This window comes from Aythya marila, assembly GCF_965140915.1.
Source record: "Aythya marila genome assembly, chromosome: 4".
NCBI classification, from domain to species: Eukaryota; Metazoa; Chordata; class Aves; order Anseriformes; family Anatidae; genus Aythya; species Aythya marila.
The window spans coordinates 34,521,757-34,541,900 of NC_139045.1; the positions used below are offsets into that span (position 1 = coordinate 34,521,757).

Below are 20,144 nucleotides of genomic sequence, written 5' to 3' on the forward strand. Positions count from 1 at the left end.
AGATGTTTCTGGGTACATTTAAGTAACTAGTTTTGGAAAATCATGTAAGTTTCACAGTAGAGTCTAATGAATAAAACTTCCCCCAACAAATTCCAAGTGTAAATCAGTGCCATGCCAGAAACTGCATATCCCCTGGTACGAGAACTGCGAGATATGTGAAAATTATGCCATTAATCTCAATGCAGTGGTGGCTTAGTCATCAGATTTGTTTTCTGCTAGCACGTAAGGATCAACAAAAGTGTAGGTAATACTTTTTCTGAAATGCTTACAGACCAGAAGCACTAAAGGCAGGCAGAACAAGTAAGAGAAAGGTACAGCACGCAAAACTGTTAGCTATGGCATTCAGCTAATCCATAAACCCTATTTCATCTTTCTTTATATGCTCTTAGATTCCAAATCTTAAAGAATTCCTGATCAGGGTCTCCTTAGTCCTTTCTGAAATATATTTAGACATTTAAAAAAAAACCTGTCATGTTCTGCAAATTAATAGAGTTTTTTTTTTAAGTGTTCAGTCTTGATCCATTTCTGCCTTAAATGTAAGCAATGTTAAGCTCCTGTTGGTTTTCAGTCAGGGCAATGCTATGCTAGAGCCGAGCATTTCTCCACCACCAAAAAAAAAAAAAAAAAATTGCATCTAATAAATACAGCCTATTTTATATATTAGGATTTGTTAGAGACTTTTCTGGTGGAAAGGCCTACTGAACACAAGGGAATTGATAAAATAATGAATTTGTTATGTACAAAAGCAGGGTTCTTATAGACTTTCGAGATCTGGATTAAGATCAAGGATTAGGATTCTACCTGTCATTTTACCATACTGTTGAAACTAAAGGTTTTAATCAGGGCATTGCAAAAGTTGGTGGAAAGATTCCTTTTGAGTTTAATGGACATTTGATTCAAGCTTTTGAAGTTTAACTATTAATTACTGAGTTTATTTGGTAAACAACAAATTGAAGTTAGTTCCTGGCATATTTTTGCTTTGGAACATAAAATAACTAAACTGACTGTTTCTTGTTCTTAGCAGGCCCTATTTAATCCATCGCTAAGTAATTGTTGATTTTGTGTTTTTAATTGTTTATGGCAAGTGCTTTTCAATTAAAAAATGTAATGTATAAATAATTGAGGGAAACTCAGCATATGTTCATGAGTATCTATGCAGAGGAAATATGCCCATTTAAGCAAATTTCCCCAACTGGTTTGCCTTCAGGCAGAAATAATTTATATTTAGATTTAAAAAATAAAAAATAAAAATGCTAATGTTGCTAAGTGAAGTACTAAAAAAAAAAAAAAATGTATAAAGGCAAAACCTAAAGTTGCTTCTGAAAATTCTCAGGCTTTTTTGAGTAATTTTTGTGAATTTGTTTTAATTATATTATCATGTAGTGTCTTTTGCTAGGAGATTCCTAAGGATATCCAGAATAAAATTAACCTGGGGGATGGATGGCCCACATGAACCTTCTACATTAAGATAACTATATACCATTGTCTGTATTGCAGGTCTGCCGAGTCTGTTTAAACAGCAAATCCTCATTGTGCTGTATAATGTAGAAATGAAAAGTGCACCTTTACCGTCCGATTGCAAAATTAGAAATGGCTGGTAAATAAAATAAACCAGTGGGACAACATTTATGAAGTGATAAATTTCTTCACTACACAGGGTGCAGAAGTGTTACTGATAACAAACAATATTGCTGCATTTGATAAACTAGCCAACCTGCATTTTTAATGCTATGTTTCCACTGTAGGGTGTATAGCTGGTATCTAGAGGTCCATACTGTTGTATTCACAAGTGCAGGTCTGCCAGTGGAGGAGGGAAACCTAAAATGGATCATGTTTCTTTTTCAGAATCAAAAGTCAAAGCAGCAGCTCAGCTAATAAAGGCCTTCTTGGTTTAACCTATCCTTGCATCTGTGAGATTCTTCTTGGTAAGGAAGGCCAGATAAATTTGTGATTTTTGAGAAGAGATTAGTCTCATTATTTCCTTTCTTCTTTCTTTGTCTTTATATTGGGGAGTCTCATGGTTTTGACCAAAAAGAGTAAAGGGATTTAAATATACAAATGTCAATGTACTTCTTTAAATTAGTATTATAGGAAGCCTGAGTGCTGGTCAAAACATGCCAGTGGTCTAAATAAGGTGAATGTTAGGTCTACTGATTTAGACTGTATATCCTTTGAGGCTGGAACCAACTTCTTGTTCTGTGTTTATACAATACCGCTTCCTTTTTGCTTCTGTAATACCTGCACTTGGTCGGATTCAGTGTGTGCTGTGATAAACTGAAAGATTTATGTGGATGTGCTGTTGACTGCTGTGGACTTCTTACCAATTCTTAACAAATGAAGGTGAAGTTCACTCCTAATCCACTTGGGGGACAGCATTATCACATAGATTTTTTTCCTTTGTAGACTAAGTAAAAATGTCTTTTTGTAGTGATTGTTCTGTAGAAGTTGCATAGCATGATTATCTGTACTTTTAGTTCTTCTTTATATAACAAAACACATCCAGAAGTAACCAAATACCATTGATCTGACATGATATCCCCCACTCCAGTTGCGTATCCCAGATTGCTAATTTCTAAGATTGATCCCAACCAACTTTTTCAGAAAAAGGACTTTACAAATAGCTCAGATTTGAGAACTTATTCACAGGTTTCCAAATCCTGTACCTTTGGCTGCATATACCCATTGCTAAATTTTATCTTTGAGCTTATGTAGAAACATACACTTAAAAAGAGTCTCTGCATTAGGGAACTTCAGAAAGAAGTGTTTCCTTAATGGAAATAGAGTTCTGCATGTCCATTTTGACCTTTTTAAACACTTTTAACATTTACTTTTCATCATATAAACTGACTGTAACTTCTGTTATTCTGCATTTGCACTATTTCATAAAGCAGTTATATTTTCTTCTGATTGCTTAAGAATTGAATGCATGAGTTAGCTAGGAAAAAAAATAAAAATAAATGTATAAATAAATATAAGTAAATAATTTAAAAGCTTTAAGTAGAAAATTACTAGGAGATCAAGACTTCAGATACAATGCTTTTCTCTGTCAGTCAGTGGCTGACAGAAGCAGCCATAAATCCAGATAGATTCTTGGGAAGGACAGATTTAAAAGGCTTATTAAATAATTGAGCTCATCCTCGTGCAAGTACAGAATATAGTTCCCAGATAAATGACATTTTATTATTACACAGTTGTTACTAGTATTGAATTGGCAGGTACTGTTTTAAATTGAAGCTACAGAAATTGTGTGTTTTCAGTTCAAATTAGTATACTCTAAAGAAAGTCTGAAAAAAGCTTATGAAAACACAATGTGAAAACCAAAAGGGCCTGTTGAATTGATCAAAAAATATTCTTCAAATAATTTTTATTTTTTAAGAAGTGTTGGTAGGCAATGAAGATGTTTTGAGTAACAAAACTCAGCAAGACTTCTGCAGGGTTCTTTTTTTTCACTTCTGAAAATTAATACCATGAAAATGTCTTCACGCTTCTCCATCAGTTGATTTAAAGCAATGTTTATTACCACTTCCTTGTGCGTAATAATATTCTTTGCATTAGGAAAAGCAAATCAGGTTTGCTAAATCCTTTCACCAACACTACCATGTTCCTATGCTCATTCTTCAAATGGAGAATCTTTCTGTTTTAATATAACACCTAGGGACAAGTCTGTATTCTTTGTAATGAAAAGCTTTTCAAAATATTCATAGCACCGCAATAGTGCTAATTCTAACCTGTGTAATTTGTGTTTTCCATATAAATTCTATCACATATGCCAAAAAAAAAAAAAAGTATTCTTAGGTATTTGGTGATTGTAAAGTTCAATTCAAATAGTTCCTAACATTACTGAAGAAAATATTACTGTTGATTACATTGAAAATTGAAAGCTATTCTATCAGAAATATTTTAGAAAAAACATTTTATGTGCGCTTGAATATAATGTGTAGCACTCATTAATTGTTTATATATACATATCAATAAGATTTGTGTCCTTTATTAAAGTTTGTTGTATCAAATGTTGTCCTGTTTGCTTTATGTGCGTGTTCATAAGACTATGGCATCTAATGAAGAGATCTTTTTAAAGTATTGGTAGCCATGAGTAAATTATACTATGTTTGATCTGTGTTAAAGATTCAAAGTCCAAGGTCTTTGAATAGAACTTAGGATAAAAATGTAATTAGGTTACATCCCTAAAGTCTGATATATCTTTAAACAAGACTGCAAATGAAACTTTATTAAAACTTCAAATGAATTATTTCTTTGCTTTTTTAATTCTTCTCTTTCATGTCTATTACTGACATTTCTGCTTGTATTTTACCTGTCTTTTCCAGGTATTTTAATTATTTACTGCTTAATGAGTAGTTCTGAGATGAAGCTTCATTCAAAGCTGCCCACTCACTTTTTTTTTTTTACTTTTTTTTTCTTCAAAGCTTTGCAAGGTCTTGGAATACTGCGGCTGAATCTGCAGTTGTCATCACATTAGATAAACTTTCCTGAAGGAGTGTTTCCTTTTAGTAATTGATAGAGCAGATGCTATTTCCAGAGGTGCCTTCTCTGTGGAACTGAGAACTGATTGGAGTAAAGCTATTGTCAATGGGACTGCATTTCCACAGCCATTATCAGTAATGTGTAGAATTCATATGTAAAACAAACATTACAGAACTATTAATAAAAATATATCTTACTCTTCAGAGAATCATATAAATCAAGTGGAAAGGGACCTCAGGAGGTCATTAGTCCAACCTTGGTGCTCCAAGCATCCTTTTGAAGTAGATTATCTACACAACAGCTCTGGTGCAGGAGCATTGCATCTGATATTAAGTTTATAACTTGATGTTGTGGAAAGTAAGTGGAGTAGGGGTAGAATCTGAATAAAATCTAATCACTAAAAAAATTATTTAAACTGAGCTAAGCATTTGATGTGAGTTAGCAAAAATGCAATTTCAAATGAAACTAATCTGCTTCAGTGCCACCTTCTGTATTTAAAAGATAATGATCATATATCCTTTTTGGATATATAAATAATGATATAACTTGTTTTCATTTGGTTATATCAACTTTAAAAAAAAAAAAAAAAAAAGAAAAAGAAAAAAAAAAAAGAAGAAAAAAATAAAACCACAAAACTTGTCATATTTCACTGTTCATCATTGCATTTTCACCTCTCTCTCTGCGTTTGGTACCTGCATATGAACACTGAAATATTCGTGAAACATGAAGTTCAAACATCTCACTGAATGCAGGCCTGCTCATAATCAGAGGCTGTAGCCCTAAACTGTGAGCTTTCTGAATTTATTTTGCATTTTGTATAGCCTCTGTAGGTAGGAAGCACTCTGTTGATGCTTTGCAAGTATGAAAACGAAGTCTTGAATGTTACCAGGAAGCAAAAATTCTCTTAAAAGGGGTACACTGTCCCTGGAAGTCTTCAAAAGACGTTTAGATGTAGAGCTTAGGGATATGGTTTAGTGGGGACTGCTAGCGTTAGGTCAGAGGTTGGACTCGATGATCTTGAGGTCTCTTCCAACCTAGAAATTCTGTGATTCTGTGATTCTGTGTGATTCTGTATTCAGCTGCTGTTCAGCACTGTGTCTGCAAAGTTCTCCTCTAGATTACAGTTGATTTATATCAAATAGTATTTATGTACAATCAAACAAGTCAGAAGAAGACATTTGACAAATGCTGCTTTCATAGAATATGTTAACCTAAAAAGTTAAAGGAATTTTAATTGTATAACAAAATTTGCAATGTTGGTTCCTTTGAACATGAATGTGTAACAGAAGAGTTAGTAGAATTCTCATATATGACCTGTTCTCTTTTTTTCTTCTTTTTTTCCCCTGTGTTTGGGCACTGGTCTTGGAACAGTACATACAATTAGTGTTGCAAAGTCTTCAGAGATGCTAGATTTCATCGCAGACCTAAACTTCTGTGAAAATCCCCAAAGCATTATTCTTTCCTAAGTAAGCTAAGTAAGTCTAAAGCAAAGGGGAAAATCAGTAAAATAATGTGGTTCGGATAGTAAGCAAGTATTTATAGATGTGTTTCTAACTTCTGGAATGGTTTAAGAGTTACATTTAGTGTAAAATCACTCTTTGATTTATTATCATCTTTCATGTGTGTCCGTATGTTGTCAGTTTTGTCCCACTCTGTGAAGTACATGCAAGCTGTGTGCACATACATTTTCAGGAGAAATCATGTAATGACACCAGATTTTTTTTGTAGGCTTACTGTGAGTTGTGGCAATAGGTCTTGAGAAGTAGCAGTATGTCTCCTAGTGAGAATATTAGAAAGGTTTATGTAGAGCCAGAGGCAATTTAAGAAGGCCTGGAGCTAACCAAGAATGTTGAGGGTACAAAATTCTCTAATTCGGTGTAGTAGCTGGAAAAAGGCAAGAGAAGGATATTTGTTCTGGGCTCCTCTGCACCAGTGCCTGTTCCTCCTGTACTTGCCATGCTTTCTTTTAAGAATAAGTTTTTTCACAGCAGTTCTTCATCTGTTAATGTGCTCTTCTGTTAATCCAGTTTTTCCTCTTGCTGGTCCACAGAAAACTATCCCCAAAGCAGCTGTCGTTTCAGCACGTGGGAATCCCTTCCTTGTCTGCAGTCTTTGTAGCAGAACCAGGGGAAGGGATTAGGAACAGACAGGCAAGCAGGCACCAGAAGTGGTGGCATGTTTATGAGATGTCCCTTAAAAAAAATCTTTAAACAACATCTTTTTAAAGCATTTTTAATATCTTACATTGATGATATGCTGTAATACAGTACAATAAGGGATTGTCTCTATCTGCTCTTGTAAGATCCCACCTGGAGTAAGGTGTTTAGCTTTGGGACCACCAGAATAAGAAGGACATGGACCTATTAGAGTGATACATACAGTATCACTGTACATAGTGATCTAGCTCTCACTGGATTCCTGTGATTTTATTTTTCCTTTTGGACAACAGATAGTTGCTTAACTAGTGTCAACAGAAATTATATATATATATATATATATATATATATATATAATATTTTTATTTATTTATTTTTACTTTGCAATACCAAGGATTAGCCCGGCAGTTCTTGGCCCAGGCAAGTGAGCATAAATTACCATCTTCTTGCATTGCAGTCTCAGTACACGAATGCCATATCCCAGGCTGTGTGGTGCTCAGCTTTCCTCCTATCTCCTTCCTTTCGAGCTTCAAGATTTCTAATGCTCTGGCAAGCTTTCAGTTGACCTAGAGCCTCTTATATATACTCTGGGGAGTATATTATACTCTATATAAGTAGAGTTATGCTACTGGTGTGTTGTCAAAGTGGGAAATTGGTCAGGATATGCTATGATGAACAAGCATGTTCGTTACAGTGTTCTTATTAACTGCCTATGTCATTTTGCTAAAAATCTCTGTGGCATCTTTCTAAACAATGTTGTCAACTCCTGTATAGTAGATGACAATAACTGTTTATCTTGACAGTGCAGGACTATGGAAGGGAAAAGTTTTATCCTAAATCTTTTTCATAATTTTGTCTTGCTGTTGCAGATTGCTACATAAACTTGGGGTTTGCATCTAAGATCAGTTCCAGTGACTTCCGTACAGTTAACTTGACCTCAGGAGTCCAGGGTGGTTCAGCTACTTACTGAATGAGAACTTGCTTTTCTGGTTATTATGAGTTTTTTGTTTGACCATCCAGTGCGTGTTGAAGACTTATAAACTCTGTAGATAGTGGCTCACATTGGAAACTGCAAGATTTTTAACAATTTCAGCCTGAATAGTGCTAGCATAGTTGTCATAACTGAAAGTCAGAAATAAAAATAATACAAATAGTTCAAGCAGTTAAAATGAAATGCAAACCTATATCTTCTTAAATGGTAATAACATTTTTTTCCTTTTTTTTTTTTTTTTTTTTTCCTACCATTATCTGTTGCTTCAAGCAGATTTTATGTCCACATGGTATGGTTGAAAGAAATGATTACAAAAGATATCCTACTTCTAGACTAAAATATGCTGCAATATATATGTAAAGCTTTATTGTTTCTTTTGGTTGTTGTTTTAAGCTGAAATGGAATGTTTTCTAAAGTCCTCAACAAATGTTTACAATTTAGAATTAAATGTGCTTTCTGCAAATACCAGTGCTGCTGAAGAAATGTACCTAACAGATCTGTCACTTTTTTATGCAATTGTTTATGTGGCATTATTTTCGTTGGTAAATGTACAAGCTGGTAGAAAAGGAAATCATTAGGTGCTCTCAGTACTGCTGAGGCATGGAGCTAGAACAGGTCGGTCACTGCATTTTGCAGATTGTGACATTTTAAATTACCTGTGCACTACTGGAAGCGATCTGTGGACCTAATTAACATCTCACCTAATTAATGTCAGAATTGTGTATAAAGAACTCTAGACAGTTTTGCACTGAATTTATTTATTCAATACCGTATTGTTCAAATCTGCTATCTTTAATTTCTGTACTGAAAACTTCAGGTTTGTGTGCTGTTTTCTTAAGTGGGAGTAACTCTTTTTTTTTTTTTCTTCCCTCCTTCAAGTAATCAATGCACTGCTGAATGAGTTCATTTTAATGCACTCAATCATGCCTCTAATGTTTGTAGCTTACGGGCGCAAGCATCAGTAATGCAGGAATGTTATATGGCTTTAGTTTGGGCCATTTCATAAAATATTCATGGAATCAAAAATGTGCATCAAAATAGCGGCTGGGAGAATTACATTTATGTGCCTGCTTTTATGGCAGCTTCACATTTAAACCCATTTGTGTTAATATCTAGTCAATCTTTCTACTCAAAAAAAAAGGCAAAATAGAAGTCACCATTTTGGTTGAAATTTCCTGAAAATATCTATTTTGATATAACAAATGTATACTTTGGAGTAGGTTTTTTGGAAGAGGAATTATAAAAGAAGTTTCAGATAATATGAAAATGTTTCTCTTCAGTATTTATGAAATTACATTGAGTTCTTTTGTTTGAATGAATAAATCTATTTTTTGACTTATAAGCAATGAAGTTCAATGAAAGCCGTAGCACAAATCTTTGTTCATACATACATAGTTGCTGTGAAGATGAGCATCATTGCCAAAATTTGATACATTACTGGCTGAGTCATGTCTTTGTCAATTATATCATTTTGATATAATTGTTTAAAATTGATTCTTTACTCCCAAAATTACATTATGACAGTGTTTACCTCCCATATGTGATTAAACTATTTCAGATAGGCTTTCTTTTGTTATGCCCTGAGTTCCATTGAACTATAACACTTTACTAGTGATAGTGTATATGTTGTAGGAGTTTCATTTCTGCTTTATGATTGCTTTTATAAAGCTGGATCTTGAGAATCTTTGATACCTCTTCCATTTAGTATGCACTGAGCTAATTTCTGTGTGGCAGTGGGAAGAATAAATATGTAATTGCTGTTAATTTTGTTAACTGAAAATAGTTATACTCCTTTCTGTCAAATTTTGCAAGTAGAATTTTCAAATATGGATTTCCTAGAAGCAATTTTGGATGTTCTCTTTGAATTCTTACAGATATAAAGGATATAATTCTACAACCTATTTCAAATTATTTTCCTACTCATTTTTTTTCTTGTAATTTTTCTTTATGCTTTTTTTTTAATTGACAACAAAAGTCATTTAAAACTCTATGTTGTCACTGCTCAGATTATTTTTTCTTATTCTCAGAAATGCTTTTCAAAATGTTTAGTAAGCATCCACCTCTGCCTGTTCCTAACAGTTACAATAGTTAAGAGTTTAAAAATCAGAATGTGCTGGCCAGAGCAATTCCAACTGAACGAACTCATCAGAGTAAATAAACCTGCCATCCCCCTGAAGACATTATCTTTCCACAAGCATTTGAGGTTCACATAAATATTATTGATTAAGTAAATAGTATGGTATGTCATTTGCCAATGAGAAAAAGGGATTTCAGGTGATTTTGATGGAGAAATGAATTTCGATATCTAAAATGTTTTACCCTCCACAAATTTGAGAGGTCTGCAGGTTGCAAATTGCTAGTAAAATTGCTAGTATTTCTTGAAAGAGTCTTCAGTCAGCAAATTTCTATCTGTATAAGGGCTTTCAGGTCAGGAATTCCATCCCTCCCTTGTTTTAGCAAATATTTTTAAAATTGGCTTTTTTTTTTTTTTCTTTTCATCATCTTTTTGGCATTTTTGTGATGTAAATGCATTGGTTTTTACATCACAGTCTTTATGGGTAGTTAATGAAGTATTTTAATTTAGTTCCATTTGAGTGCTACAAAAAAAGAATATACCACTTCTGTGTTTTGAAGCTTGATGTATATGGACTGTCCTCTAAAGAGTTTTCATTGAGATCTGGCAAAAAGGATGCCAGCTCAAAGCTCTTATGGTTAGGCAAGCTCTTAAGAACTATGGGGTACATGGAATATATGAGCTCAATTTCCAAACTGACAAACTTTCTCAAGGGGATGTTGCAAGTGAGGGAGCATGGATAGGAATTACCATGTCTGATCGTCCTGACAATCTCAACAATAGTTCTGAGGGATGCACATGTAGTTAACATGAATGTCCATCTAAAAGATTATATTTAAGTGTCTTAGGACAAACTCAGATACTCTGTTCAGTTTCAAATTATGTGTCCAGGTGATACCATTCATTTGTTTACTGTTTCCCATTCTTACTAGAAGTTTTTGAGTTATACATGAATTAAACTCTTTTATTCTAGAGAATCCTTTACAGGTGTAGTAAAACTAGAGCACATAAATGCATGGCTATATCCTTTGGAAGACACAGTTCGTTGGTTTGTAGACTTTGGGGAGAATTCCAAGGAGGACACTATTCTTGTGAGTATCCAAGTGGATAGAATGCTAGATCAACCTGTTGAACTTACCTTTCCATTCTTTGTTAGAAAGCCAATACCAGTTTCTTCAATTAGTATCTAAGATCTATGTTTAGCAACTTGGATAACTGCAATTCTGTTGATTTCTGAGTTGGACTTGCCCTAAGAAGTTATCTGGGTAGGCAGAAACCCAAATAAAATTTGGAAGTCTCTTTAGAATGGAAAGTGATCTGGGTTTAGCACATCTGCACCTCCATTTCCTGTTCCATCTACCAGCGCTCAATCCTTAAACTAAACTGGGTTTGGTCATGATAATCTCACTTTGCATTTCTGTTTGTTTGGTGTTGTGTCAAGTATGTGATATTTTGGAAAAAATATCTACATGTTTTCCTGTCAGTTTACGGGGTCTTGTACCTACTGTGGCAGTAAGACTTTTTCCAATATCTTGGGCCTTCTCTTCAAAACATGTCCTCTGCTGTGGCAGAACCGAGTACGGCTGGCTGTAGGATGTCCTCCCTCGCAGCTGGCACTTCGCTCTTGAGTACTGTTGGGTTGGCTGGAGGCCTGGGGGATTAGCCTTGTTTTGCCTTACAGTGCTTAAAGCAGGCCGTTCTCTGAACTTCTCTCCCTTCCTTTCGTACAAATAGAAAACAGGATCCTTCTTCCATCCTTGGTTCTCAATTCTTTACCAGTTGTTTTTGTAACTTGAATGCAAGCACTGTAAAAAGCCTACAAAACAGTATCCATTTTTTATGGATCATGTTTCAGAGGAGGTGTTAGCTGCAAGCACATCTAAGCAAACTTAGTTAATTGCCTGTTTCAGCTTTTAATAGAAATAATAATTGATATATTGATTATGCACGGGATGTAACTCCTCCATCTCTCTCACACAAAAACTGGTGAAAGAAGGGTTACCTTTGCAATTCTCCCTTGCTATAGAACATCCTTAGTAAAACAAGGTACTTTGTCCGGAATGTGTTTTGTATGCTAATGGTCTTAGCTTACCTGCTTTCTACTAGTTTTCCTCTAACCTTGTTTCCTTATGTATAAGAAAAAAAAAACGTGTTCTTTCAAGGGGCTTTGAATTTCCACTGTCCAGAAAGCCTGGATATCTCCTAGACTGCATGTAAAAAGCTAGCTGAAGCTAGCAAGGGAGGGAGGAATTAATTGCATGTTCAAGTGAATTAAACTTTCTTTCGCCTTAAAGATGTTTGAGTAGCTTATATTTGAAGACCTTAAAGTGTGTTACTCCAGGCTCAATACTTAATGTGTTAATGGTTCATGCCCTTCCAGTAATCTTACAGCATAGACTCACCAGAGTTGGTCTACTAATAATCCTTGAATAAATTTCTTTGTTTTTCTTTGTCTTTCTTCAATTCATTTATTTAAATAAAGGTTCTTTTCCACAGTTTTGATACCTCTGTTTTCCACATTGCAACAGGTTTTCATTATGGAAAAGGAAACTTGAGGAACAGATTGAGCTGTGATGGCTTATGCATACATGTGATTTATTTTTTTTTTTAATTTTTTTTTTTAATTTGAGATCCACAAAGGCTGTCTTCATGAATCTGTAATGGATGTATTTTCTAGAAAATTCTGTCTTAATACCCTTGGGATCATAGACCTTCAACATCTATAAAGAAAAACTAATTTAAAATGTGAAAAGTTTAAATTGCAATATTACCAGTAGCTGAAATTTGGCAGTATGTTCCAGCACCTTAGATATAGTTAGACATTGAAGATTTCTGAAATATCTGTGAAATGATTGGGATGCAATTTACTTTCTAGCGATAAAAAATGATTATACACTAATAACTTCTCAAAATGTTGATTACACTGATTGTAACTATGAATCACATTTTTCAGGTCACGTCATGAAGGCTGCTGAGCATTATGAAGCATTTTATCAATTAACAGAGGGCTCAACATGGAAGGATGAGGCAGGCCGTACTTACAATTCACTGGCATGTGAGCACCTTTGGAGAATTTATACATTACTAGCAGACAAAATGCTAGAAAACAAGGAACAAGAACAGGCCATCAAAATGCTAAGAAAAGCTTTCGTAATGGCAAAAGCAGGTAGGTGTAGAATAACTTTCACGTTCCTCTATTTGATGTGCATGCCATGATTTTCCCAAGATTGAAGTAGGAAGTGTCAGGTGTTCAACTGAGTGATTATTTCCTTTGAAAGTCAAAGGCAATTGCTATCATTACACTTCCAGATCTCACTAAAGCAGAAAGACCTTGCTGACGACAAAGAATGGTTTAGATTCCTAAAAGGAATTCCAAAAACCCGATATTGTGGGAAAATATTATGGTATTAAACAGTGAATCCATAATCAGACAGTGAGGTCACTGATGGAAGTTGAGATTTTTTTTATTATCTAGTCACTGTTGATTTGGCAATATTTGAGTGATATTATCTGCTGGGTGTCTGCCTTTTCATTTTACATAGTTAGTTATTACTTGCAAATAAGCACCATCTTCCAGACTTTTTAGATAGTTTACTACTACTTAGTTGTCAAAAGATGTTTTTAGATGTTCATTTCTACAGGCTTTGTTTTTGTTTACAAATTATTTTTTAATAGATGCCCATGTTCTGAAGGGAAATTTTTTTATTATTATTATTATTATTATTATTATTATTATTATTATTATTATTATTATTATTATTATTATTATTATTATATTTTATATTATTAAACAGTTCACAATCAGAGAACAACACATTAAATTGACTGTTCTGCATTACTTACTGAAAGATACTACTTTACTTTTATTACTTACTGAAAGATATTTCCCCTGATTTTGTAGAACTTTCTTGTTGAACTTTGTTTTAATCCATGGCCTGTGTTTTTAATTATCTATATAGAAGCAGCTCTGTTTTGGATCGATAAAAAGATATAAATGGTAAAGGTAAGGGAAAGGAAAAAAAATACTGTAGTATGTAAATATCTACATGTTGTTTAATAAACTGCAAGACCTGTCTGTGCTAATGAAATTTTGCTAAGACTGCACTGGTAACTGTAACTTTAATCTATTCTTCAGGAGGTGATAAAAAGATGGAAGGAGAGGCTGCATATTGCTTAAGTTTGGCGTATCATTTTGCTGGAGAAGAAAAGACAGCATTATCAGTAAGTTTATTTTAAAGTTGCTTTAATTTTCCCAATGCCTTTCACTGCCTCCTTGGCATCTTAGGAGTTTTGTATAGCAGAAAAGGTGTGTAGAGGTTTGCCTCACAGACCTTTTATAACTGTATCTAGTTCTGCAGACAGACATCCAAATGGCTTAAGCAACTTTGGTTCCAGTGAGTTCAAGAACAGTCCATGTTTCCAGGCGTGGTTCTGTAGAAATAATATAAATTGACAACTCAAGTTACATGTAACTAGCTTTTCTTTCCTGTATTCTTACACACATAAAATAATTGTGCCTAGTTTAATTTAGCTATGATTTTATTAAAAACAACCCCTCCTCCCCCCCCCCCAAAAAAAAAAATAATGTATTTTGGTACAGCACATTTGTGAGCAACAATTAAAACTATGTCAATCCACACGTAGAACTTTTCAGAATATGTAGAACAAATATGAATTACTTTTGGTGTGAAAAGCTGTAGTGCTGATGTAATCTCTTCTGTTGAGGCGTGATTTCAAGTTCCTGTTCACGTGTTTCCCGTGAGCCTCCCATACACAATAATTCAAACAGTGAGAATTCTGCATGTGACAACTCTGGAAGGAGGGTTCTTGTAGTTCATCTTAGGTCAGTGAGAGAAGAAAGATAAGCATCAACTTGACTTGTCTGTGCCAGTCATCAGAGAGGTCTTGGTTTTCAATGACCCACTTAAAAATGTGGGAAAATGTATTTGTCTGAATGTTTTATCCATGATTATTGTAATTAATCAGCTGGACAATTTTTTTTGTTTGTTTCTTTAACTGTGCAGTGATTCAGTATTTTATAAATGAGCATGTTTCATAGAGAGCATTTTTTTGTGTGTGTGGTTGTATATCCTTCTCAGAAGGAGACCAGTAGAAGTAATAGAGTTAATTGAGTGTGAGTTTAAGGATTGCTTACTTGGCTTCTGCTGAGTAGGGTGGGTTCTAGATTTCTCTTGAAATATGCCCTTACATGCTTTTAATGATTGTGATATGATTTTTCCAAAAGTTTTTGACCATCTTTATATATAATTCTTCAAAGCTGATAGCCTTTTCTTCTAAATCAAATGAATTCTGGAAAGTAGAATGTTTATGTTGTAGATAGTGAATTTCTAGTCAAAGAAGCCAGAGAATCTGCTCTCACATCACTTTCAGTCCAAGTCTGTAGCTGAACATGAAAATATCTCAGAAAGAGAAGTCTGCATAAAATTTTATGAAATTATATCTAAGGGTTGTAACAGCAATAAAAGAGAGGATACTTGATCCCAAGAAATACAGTATGACAGATTAGGATAGAGTTGTTTTTGTGCTGAGTTTCATCTGCGTTGTTTTTTGACCAACAAGTGTGAAGGTATTTTTACCTGATCAACTTTTCTTGTTAAGTTTCTGAGAGAATAAGTTGCGTGGATGATGAAGAGCAGTAAGACAAATTAATAGGCTAAACAAAGCCATCGTGCACATTTGATCTCGTCTTCACAGTATAAATTCATTAATGAACAAGACTGTACAGTCTCTGTGCTATAAAAGGGATCTAACTACCCTTGAAAGTATCAAAAATATTAGATGCCCTGCCATTGTTTCCTCAGGGTCCATTTTCCTTAAATTTTATAGCTATTCCTTTCCCAACATCGCTCCCCCATGTCCCCTGCCAAAAAGTTACAGGAATCACTTGGAAGTTCCTTTTTTTTTTTTAACATACAGAATTTATTTGTATATTTATTTTAAGGAATATTATGGAACCTTGAATTTTGTAATTTACTACTGTTAATTTAAAGTGTATACATAAAAGGTTGTGCCTATTGTTTTTAGCCTTACAAAAACAGTTGACAGGTATGGAAAGCAATATGCGCTTTAATTAAAAGGGAAGAAAATTCTCTAGAGTACAAAACATAAATAGATAAATTTTATTAGAGTATGCAATGGTATTTTACCTGTAATGAAAATATTAATATTTTGCAATATAAATAAGGATTTCTAAAATAGTGACATTTCCAATAATCCTACATAAGAAACCAATAAAGTACTTTCATTCAGAAAATATGTTGTACATTATAGGACTAAGAAAAAGGGGTAACATTTCAGTTCCTTTTGTGCTTAGCAGTGATCAATATAGACAGCAGTAAAATATCAGTGGTTGACAGTACTGTTGAGCACAAGTTGTCTTCACTCTCCAATTAGAAATCATTGCCTAAAATTTACCCTTCTGTTCTCAGTTTAATGGTCTCTGTATCCAAGGGGAGCTCAGATGCTTACAGAGATGAAATCATTGCATCCTGCTCCCAAAGGACTACTGGTTATCATTACACATAACATGCAGACAATACTGCTAGGAGCCAGTTTGCCTCATGGTAATATGTAGTTCATCACCAGCTTCTGTAGCATGCTAAAGAGGTCTTGCCACACAGCTTGGGACTACTCGGGTGTAGACTCAGGGGTCTCAGCAGTTATTTCCCTGCTTTGCATCAGTTTTCATCTTCTTTATCCTTTTGTGCTGTGGTCCACCTCAGGCAGTCTCCTTCTAGGGGAATCTGAAAGGAGCAGCTGTTACAGATACCATTTCCTCCAATTGTTGCCACTTGGTTCCTTTTGCTGTTCAGTGTGCTGCTGCCTCCCCCAACACACACACACACATAGCATGCATATAAACTTGTTTCATTCATGTCTTCTTCCAGAGTGGAGAAGCATATGTTCAAAATATTCATTATCTGATGCAGTAATTAAAGGTTGAAATGATTAAGCTGCAGCCTATTACATCAAAAATATGCAGTCACTTTGTATTGAATGGGCTATTTTTGTTGGAGAAGGTTTTTTTTTTTATTTGCTGTATAATCTAACATAATTTGATTTGGTGTATAATCTGTACAAATTGATTTAATTTTATTTGATATATTTGATTGATTTCAGTGGACCTACTCAGATGTAAAAACATAAATATGTGCAAGTTTAAAAGCCTAAGAACTAATTATGTTCAGTATCAGTGGGCTATGTTCATAATGGTTTTTATATCATCTGTTTTTTTATATCATTACCAAGACTATTGGATTTTCCCCCAAATACAACACAAAATGTTAAAAGTACTCATACTATAGATTTTATCTTAAGCATTATAGATTTCATCAGGGAAAGTTCTGCAACTAGACTAACCTTAAAGTGAAAGTTACTGTTTGTTTTTCTTTATGCTTAAATAACAAGTGCAGTATTAAGTGAGACACGTTTATGTCATTTGAAATCTTACATAAGGTATTGAAACCTAATGATATGGGATTTATATATATTTATATATATATACTAGAATCAAGAATGCTTCAAAGTGTTGGGCATCAAGGATTTTTTCTCTTTCAATTAGTCGCATCTCAAATTATCAGGAAGATTCCAGTTCTCGTACCTTTCTGAACATTTGTTTATTTCAAAGTGTTCTTTCATTTTTGGTGTTGAATCCTGCATATATGTATCCTTTCAGATATGTTACATATTCAAATAATAGAGATGGTGTTCTTGAGCACTGAGACTCATGCCAAAATAATGTGGTAATTTATGACATAATGTCACGTGCATCAATTGTCAGAATTATGGTATACAAGCCACAGGCATAAAATTATCAAGAAAATTTATGAACTTATAAAGGCATCTTCACATTCAAAATGACCCTATTAAAGTAATCAGAGGTGATTTATGACCATAAAGTTAATTTCTGAAGAAGTCTGTATCAAAACAACTGAAAATTTTGTTTTAATTCATGCAAGTAGAGAGAATGTAAGTAAATATATCTGGGATACAGATATTCTAAAGTGATTGTACATAGTATATTTTATCAAATTGCATCTGTTATATTTAATTATATAGATGATGCCCATGTGTCTGTATGAATTTGCACATCAAGGAGGATCTTAGCAAGTAAAAGTACTCAAAAAAGTAGACTGCATGTTATTCTCTTTTCTCCCATGCATTGTAAAAGGTGGCTGAGAATAGTGAGCATCATTCCTTTGAGGTTTGCTTACTATTCTAGTGCATTGCTAGGAGGCTGAACTTCAAGACATGTTTCTGCGGATGGTGTCTGGATAGAAAACTGAGTTTAGATTTAAGCTTTCATTGTTTTCACTACAGAAAGAAACACTTAAATGGAGGCTCAGAAAAAATGTCAAAAGACAGTATTGAATAGAAATTATTTCAGACTTCCTCTTTTTCATCAGTCAGATTGTCCTTTATCCATTTATAGTGGATATTTAGCCATTATTGATGAAGTATAACCTTCTCAGCATAGCAAATGGGGTCACGTGCTTGAAAAGGCATTTAGCGTACAATTTTAAGAAAAGCTCTCAACATTCCTAGAGGCCTTGCTTTTATTGAATCAGTTTTTTAATTGTTCTTAAAACTGTACTCGTATATAAATTCTGTATTTTTCATATCTAAGGAATAAAAGACCAGAAAAAAATCTGAGTCAGCCTTGAAAGTAAGCACTTCTGACTGATCTTGACTCTGACAGTGGATTATGTACAGAGAAAGATTTTCTTCTTGAGGGTCTGGAATTAGTGAGCTAGTTTTGCAACGTTAAATTTCTTGTTTCTGAGAGATTCCGCTACTGCTAGGTATTGATGAAGATAGGATGGAGAAAAAAAAAAGGGAACAATTAGTACTGGTGGTGAACTTTGCCCTGACAAAATACACTGACTCAAATACTGAGGGAAGTAAGAAATTAGGAATTAACTGAGTTGAGAATCCTAAAGAAGAGATGAAACTTCAGAGAATAAGTGAATGTCTGATCAATCAATCAATTTTTTGTTAATTTAGCACTTAATTCTTAAAGTGAAAAGTTTATTTTATTATTTGGATATGGAAGTTGTCAGTCTCTTAGTGAAGGATGAATTCCTTCTGTTGGTTTAATTTGGATAATCATTTTCCTATTTGATCCAGTTTCTTGAAAACCTGATTAAAACTAGGGGAAAAAATAGCAAGTAGCTCTGAGATGTAATGACATTGTTTTCTTTCATTACTTTTCTGTGTACCAGACTAACTCACACCTTGGTGATATGGTGTCCACTACAACTGCCTTGGAACATGGTATTATTTTTCTTTTGAGCCTGCAGTTCAAATTATATTCTGCTTGGTTAATGGCATCAGGATAGCTCCCCACAGTAAATTAGAGATTTGTCAAGATAAATATACCACAATAATACACTTTGTGAGAAAACACTCTTAAATGAAGTGTTGCAGAATTACAGTAGTCAAATTACACACACACAAAAAAAACAAAACAAAACAAAAAAAAAAAAACATGAAATATGTAAAACAAGCAAAACTATTAGTTCATGCATTACAAGCCAATCAAAAGATTATCAGATCATTAGCATGTCTTGCCATAGGAACAGTGAAGGTAAATGCAACATTGACTTATCAGCCTTCCTCTTCATGGGATCTCATGTTCTGTAAGACTGGCTACCAAAATGCAGTAGAAGTGTGGACTTTCATCTCGGCTACTGTGACTTCAAATGTGATCATATATACACCCCAAAAGAGCAAGAAGATTGTGAGCTGCAGATGTGACCATACGTTCCATTAAATAAACCTATAAGACCTTTTTCAAGTATTAGGACTATGTGACCACTGGTGTTTTCAGGAATCTGAATATGAGTTTAAAACCCCACTTCTTGGGGCTCTGTGAGGAGGACGTTGTTCAGTTTGTGTGTTTGTTTTTATTTCCAAAATGGTCTGAAAGTTACTGCTTTTATGTATAGTTCTAAAGTAGCATTGTTTAAAATATACATATTAAACATCCTGAATTTAGAAGTTGTGACATTTTCCAAACTTAGAACTCTATGTTTTTTGTAAAATTTTGACCCAGGACATCTATTATGAAATGAAGATATATATTTTTTTATTACCTTACACACACATGCATCTGTGTCCATGCATGTGTGCACACACTGTGCGAGTAAGCAGAAAAACTGGAGGGGGCTGGTGTGCAACATTAATGAGAATATTAGTGCCGAAGCAAGTAAATAGTAGTAACAGATATTATCCTAAGATCAAGAGAACTATTCATAAGATTCCAATCATTTCCATAATATTGTAGCTTGCTATTATGGTGTCTGAACTCAAAAGAAGCAAAATGTCACTTACTGGAGGTTTGCTTAGCTCTGACATGCTGAGCATGCTCAAACGTTGAGGACAAAATTATAAAATCTTCTCAAACTACTCTGCAAGGGAA

At 34.1% G+C, this 20,144-nt stretch overlaps 1 protein-coding gene across 1 annotated transcript in view; it reads left to right on the plus strand.

The window, feature by feature from the left end:
* Nucleotides 1-20,144, plus strand: part of TTC29 (tetratricopeptide repeat domain 29) — a gene marked incomplete at both ends in the record, with an annotated part of 109,981 nt that overhangs the window by 34,585 nt on the left and 55,252 nt on the right. Inside the window, 2 exons of the mRNA XM_082759540.1 lie at nt 12,657-12,869; nt 13,839-13,924. Of these exons, the coding sequence (XP_082615666.1) occupies nt 12,657-12,869; nt 13,839-13,924 (299 nt within the window). The remainder of the gene's footprint in view (nt 1-12,656; nt 12,870-13,838; nt 13,925-20,144) is intronic.